This window comes from Nuphar pumila, chromosome 2 (genome assembly GCF_984573655.1).
Source record: "Nuphar pumila chromosome 2, dmNupPumi1.hap1.1, whole genome shotgun sequence".
Classification (NCBI taxonomy): Eukaryota; Viridiplantae; Streptophyta; class Magnoliopsida; order Nymphaeales; family Nymphaeaceae; genus Nuphar; species Nuphar pumila.
In genome coordinates this window covers 1,313,242-1,319,915 of record NC_143250.1, presented here as the reverse complement: position 1 = coordinate 1,319,915, position 6,674 = coordinate 1,313,242, and the positions used below count along the sequence as shown (strand labels likewise).

Here is a 6,674-nt window from a genome sequence, read left to right as displayed (position 1 = left end):
TGTTCATGCCATTGGTTTCAGTCACTCCATTGACCGATTGTATAATTTCCAAGGAACCGGTCCTCCTGATCCAACAGTGGACTCTACCAGTCTACCATGCTTGCAAGCCTTACCAAAAAAATGCCCCCCCCCCCCCCCCCCCCCCGTCTCTAATTCCAGTGACTAACCTTGCAACCGATCCAAAAGTTTTCTTGAATCAGGTATCAAGTGCACCATTTACTCTATATAACTCATTTTATCAAGGTGTGCTGAGTGGGAAGTCATTTCTTCACTTAGATCAACAATTCGAGTTCACTGATATAAGTAGACAAGCATCACCTTATGCCAATAATCCAATGCTTTTTCAGAAATGATTTCAAGCAAGCTATGATAAAATTGTGGAATATCGGGACATAGACCGGAGAGCAAGGGGAGAGCAGATGTAATTGCTGGGCAGCGAATCAGAAGTATTTACGGATCTTTGCTGTATAATCAGAAAAATTTTGGTTATTGCTATTGAGAATGAAACTGCCAAAATGCAAATTTTTAATTGTTTCGTGAATAGCAGTTTACTGTTGCTTTTAAACTGCATAGTTCATTGATATATATTGTTTTTTTGAGACTCTTTTCTTTTTGAAGATACTTCATTGATATTGCAATACAAGCAGTTGCAAGTAATTCTGAAAATCAAATAATAGGATCTTATTGACAATAATAGGAGATTATTCTCACATACTTCAAATTAAGCAGACACAAACCAAATGAAATAATTCAAATGACTTCACACATGATCGGTGCTCACAAGGACTGGAGCAATGTAAGAACCCCGCTTCTTAGCTGTTCACCACACGGCAAACCTTCCTTATCTGACCAGCAGTTCCAGTCTTCACTTCAATCTGAATCATCTTCTCCATGGACAAAGCAAACTCCTTGTAGAAATTTATGGAGCCACTGAGTATTCCATCAATATAGGACTTTGTGGTGCTGTCTGTAAGCAGGGAAAAATCGGATGTGAACAGACCTCTTCTCTTAACCACATTAGTGTAATAATGGGTGTCGAAGGTTTGGAAACTCCCAGGATCCATTTCTAGAATGGTGGTGTTATCTGCAGGAGTCTTGCACTTGTATTGCTTCAGATTTGCGGCATAATATTTGTCTAGAGCTGGGTCTTGATCACCTTTTCCTGTGAAGTTGTAGAGCCTGTTTGAGACAAAGTTGCAGTGAGTAATGCCGATCGTGTGCGCCCCTGCAAGAAACAGAGGAAAAATTTCCATAAGTACTATCATTATAACAATTCAGATTAATAAATAAATTTATCAGGTGTTGATGAAGATTCACCTGACAATGTAACTAAGTCCTTCACATCAAGACTCTTGTTTGCAAAATTAGCTTTCAGAGAAGTAAAATTGAATGTTGGAGGAGGAATGTTGCTTAATGCCTCAGAAGCCAATGAAACAATTCCATCCCTGCGGCCTGTGGGTACTGTCCAGTAAGGACCTCCCTGTGACAGAAGAGTTCCAGTGTGTTTAGCTCAATAAAGAACTCATAAGCAAAAAATCTTTGATTCTTGGTAATTGTGTTCAGGTAGTCTTACTATAACACCAACTGCATCTCTTGATACTAATGAAATAATATCTGCACATGAGACGACTCCTGGACACACTGCTTCTACCAAGCTCTTCACTCCGTCAATGAAATCAAAACCTCGCAGACTCATATTTGGCGCGGCATCCTTCTCTGCGGTGTTATTTTTGGTGGAATTCAGCAACAAAGATGCATCACAGCCCTGAGAAAGTCCATGTTTCTTGAGTCAGTTACTAACCAAAGAGCTGCCACATGAGGAACTTGGACCAGGCTTTCCCATGTTCCTCACGGCAGAAACATAACCAAGTCATTTATACATATTGCTATCACAAAGACAAGAAGAAATCCATGAAACCTGTGACCAGAGAAGAGACTTAACAACAGTCTGTCCAGGTTTTGTTTTTCATGAAAAGAGGCTTGACAGACACTTGGCAACAACTTGGACACTGAGCAGAATTTGGAAAAAACAACAAAAATAAAAAGCCAACCAACTTTTACTGACCCTCACAAAACAGTCATGGAAATTCAATCTTAGCAATGCAGCTGCTAAAGAGGGTGCATTTGGAATGTGTTCCTTCACAAACCCTTCAATTATGCTCTCGGCTTGTGGGCAGACTTGGTCATAGAACCCAACTTTAAGTTGAGCCTGAGAGACACCAAGCAGGCCCAAAAGAGCGAAGCCAAGAAGAGCTAGACATCCCATATTTCTCATATTCTCTTCCCCCCACACTCAGTTGAGCAAAACTCTTAACAATTCAAATGAGCTTTGAAGTGTGAATAGACAGCTCAAGGCACCCTCTATTTATAGATGTTCAATCATATTAAGAGGTGATTTTTTTCTATTCATGAAAGCCACCCTTGTGCTTTCAATATTCCATTTGCTTAAAAGTTTCCTCTTTATAATATTTAAAACATGTCACGCGGAAGTGAGAGAGCAGGAGTCGTGCAGTTTAGTGGTTTCATGACAGCATAAGTGGGACTGAAAACTTTGGTCATTGATTAGCAGGTCAGAGAATCTTTTTTGATAAATGATGAATCATATTTGTTTATAATAAGTAAAAAGTAACAGATGGGGAGGCATGCCTGTCTGTTGGGGATTTATATATCAATTTTAGCTCACCAACTCCAATATTATTTTTCTATTAGGCCACTGTGTGGGCTTTGCTTCCCTGTAAACTTTTAAGCCTTTCCTCAACTTTTCCCTCTTCTATATCTTTACAACTTGTCTAATAGTGGACATGGTTGTTCTTATTGCTCCTCTGCTTCCGTGTGTTCAGTAACTTTGTCTGAGAATTCGCAGATATTATGCATGAATCCACGTGCAAGTATATATACAAGGTGTACATGAGTATATGTTGGTATATTTTTTATGCATGTGTTATATGTAAGGGTGTTAAATGTTGAGTTAAATGGTTTTGCATGTCTAATGAAAGATATATGGATGCATTCAGTGGGAAACAGCTAAGCTTGAAGAAGATACTGCCTACTTGCTTTAGCACATTAAGAAAGGACTTACATGTTAAAAATGTAAGCTCTGTTTTCATGTCCGGGAACCACTTATCTAAGAAAAATAGGATAATACAAGAGATTTTCTTCTAAGAGTCTCTCTCTCTCTCTCTATATATATATATATACCCTTTTTCGTTAGGTCACTGTTAGGACCTTCCAAAAATCACAGTTTTAGGTGTTTTATGCTTGATCTGAACCATTAGACGTGTGCACCATTGCTTATTTATTAAGAAACAGTCTTTGTTCCAAATTGATTTCATGCAAAAGTTTGAATATTTTATCATCAAATTTTAGTACAATATCAACTGTTGATTTTTTTTACCTCTTTAAAATACACATCTAAACATAAAGATGCTAATACATGTTCTCTATTGAGTAAAAAATAATAAACACATTTAACGGTCAGATAGAGCATAAAACAACTAAAAATATGTTTTTTGGAGGGTCCTAATGGTGACCTAACAGAAAAGGGGGCATGTTCTCTCTCTCTCTCTCTCTCTCTCTCTTTATATATATATATATATATATATATATATATATATATATATATATATATATATATATATATATATGTCAAGTATCAACTCTCAAATTGCCGTTAGAATTGGTCTAGTCAAATCCTTCAGTGCTTTGCCAACTTATGTTGTTTCAATCTTGTTGTCTTGATGAGCTGGTTCTGTACCGTAATATGGAACCACAATAATGGTCAGATACCTGGCCTATCCAAGTCCATTTTTTATGTTTTTGGTTCATACTCTTATAATTTGATGGACGATCAGATCTTGTTAGGGTCTTCTAAAACTTGAGGCAACTAATTTTAACTTGTGTTGGTGTTTCAAACTGAACATGGTCTCAACAACCTCACTTGTTCAAAGATCGTAATATGGTTAATTAGAAAAGATGAGTGCTCTCTTATTCCTTACTTCACTGTATCTTCTGATCTGTACTGCAGTTTGAGTAACAAATTGATTAGAAACAGACCTATGTTCAGTATCGGTACATATCATATTGGCAGAAAATTGATACGCTTCACCCCTGAATTGGCTATTTTTTAATAAATGTAAAAAAATACTAAAAATTAATTTTTAATATTATTTTAATGGTTTTGACATGTGTCACGTTATGATTGACACATAATATTTTATATTATTTTTTGACCGATACAGAACGATTCACTTATCGGCCAATACAGCTGAATCGTTGGCCAAACGATTCGGGGCCTATACACTGAAAACATTATATTGGTATGAACCCCATCCTTGGACCATCACCCAACGGAGCCTAAATTTTGATCATTTTTGGCAAAAATGCATCCTTTTTTTCCGCTTGATAGAAACAGGAAGGTTGCTACATATCATTGAATTTGTACGTGAAGTTTCTCACTTAAAGCGAAACCAGTTGGAGCCTTGAATGCTGAAGAGACCATACTTTTATGTTAGTCGATGGCTGGAATTCACAGACATTAATGTTGAATTACTATACTACATTCGGGTCTGAACTATCGAATGTAAGCAGTGTAGGGATGATGTATATTTTGTCCATTTTTTTCAAAACTATAAGAAATTTGGTAATACATGTATCATACGCAAATACAAGTACATTGTACAGATACAATTTTATACAAACATGGCATTTTTTCTTAGTCAAAAGGGCCAAACATAAATTTAGATGATTCGTGAATAAACTACTAAAGGACTTTTTTAATGGGGTCAAGTTCACCGACTGAAGAACAAGAATTGCTGCCCACAAAACACCGAGTAAATTATATGTTAAGCCACCAGGCCACTTAAACGACTCTTAGATGCTAACTACTCAAGTCAATTGTTATATATATATATATATATATATATATATATATATATATGTCTTCAAGTAACGAATTCCAGCTTTTGAAGGTGGGCCACGTAAGTCTGGTGGTCGTGGGTCCCACCTGGGGTTTGCCTCGCTGTCTATTAAGTGGCTCGGTTTAGGGTGAGAGTTCCTCATCGTAGAAATGTCACCAAAATATATATATATATATATATATAACAGACAAACAAATATGTAAACTGGTATGCACCAAAGTTTTCATAGTTTTTTTTTTATTTGTTTTCTAAAATTTTACTACATGGTTTTATAGAAACAAACTCTTGGATCTTCCGATTATGATGTATAAAAAGGATCTTTTAAGACTTGAAAATCAACAACTCAAAATTTTCGTAAATATATAAGCATAAAAAATCATATTTGTTGATTTGATTAGGATGATCCAATAGGCAAATGCATATGCAGGGTTAGATTTGCTAAAAAACCTACAAAAATCCTTGCTACTTTACATATTCCTCTCTCTCTCTCTCTCTCTATATATATATATATATATATATATATATATATATATATATATATATATATATATATATATATATATATATATATATATATATATATATATATATATATATATATATATGCCTTCCCTCACCAGTCACAGCATTACATACTGAATGATTCTGCTAAGCCCATATTTGGTGAAATAAACCTACTCAAAAAAATTCAACAGGAGTATAAGAAATGCCCTTAGTTAGGTGGTTGTGCACCAATGCACTGATTGTTAATTACTCTTGACAGGAGCAATCATTGATAAACAAAGGACATCCATTTAGCCCACAGGGGCTCCGCACATCTTGTTAGGTGGGTCTGATTTAAGGTTTTCAAGTTGAAAGATGTCAAAAGTTCAGTGTGCATTTTCTGCGGCAAGGCTTCCAAAGCCAAATGTAAAAACGAGAGACACTCTTCTCACTCAGGCTACTCACATTGCTGAACTTTAGGGGTCATGCCATTTAACGAATTAAGATTTAGAATTTAGGGTTTAGGGCGTAGGGGATAATTTTTACAGTTACAACGGCTAGTTTTGTGTAATTATAAATTAAAGTTATGCAAGGACTAAAGTTGACTTTAGTTTGTCCTCTTTAACGACAAGATATTCTAAATTTAAAAGTGATTACGAAAGACAAGGGGGGTCCCTAAAGTTAACGGTAAAAAAAATGGTGGGTGGTCCATGAGGAGGTGAACGAGCATCAACGTGTTGAGAAAACAGAGCGCAGATGGTCAATTGTTAGCAAGTTGCAAATTGGAATCCCAAAGGTATCGTCGTTGTATAACTGGTAAGGGTCTGCCTAACCCCAGCTTGCCTAAAAAAATAAAGAAAATAAATCATGTCTGCTTGTTCCTATTCAATTTTACTGAAAATAAAGAAAAATATGAAAAACTTTTAAACAAACAGGGAACAATAAATAGCCAAATGGTGCTGAGAGAGAGGGAGACAAACTTTACGACAGTGAAACCAGCAGACAAAACACACAGGACCCAAACCGACAAAGAACACATAAACCAAAAAAAGAAAAAGAAGAAGCACAAAGTACAAATCAGAAACAAAGGCGATCCGTCCGGATCCGAGAGAGGCCTTAGCGACAAGTAGCACTGAAGATCAGGAAGACAGATGCGTAACGATGCGTATACATCCACTAGAATATAATTTACTAGTTGAAATTAACCGTGATCTGCCTGAAAATAGCATTGTTGCACGACATCCAAACAACCCACCAGGAAGAAAGCAACCAAGT

General features: G+C 36.2%; 1 protein-coding gene across 1 annotated transcript; it reads right to left on the bottom strand.

Annotated features, from left to right (window-relative positions):
* Positions 1-812: 812 nt before the first annotated feature.
* On the bottom strand, positions 813-6,438 carry LOC149844398 (peroxidase 3-like). The gene is made up of 5 exons (XM_089997140.1): positions 6,385-6,438; positions 2,066-2,209; positions 1,574-1,765; positions 1,318-1,480; positions 813-1,225 (listed from the first exon to the last, which is right to left on the bottom strand). Exons 1-5 carry the CDS (start codon positions 6,436-6,438, stop codon positions 813-815), a joined length of 966 nt encoding a protein of 321 aa, XP_089853266.1.
* Positions 6,439-6,674: the final 236 nt, after the last annotated feature.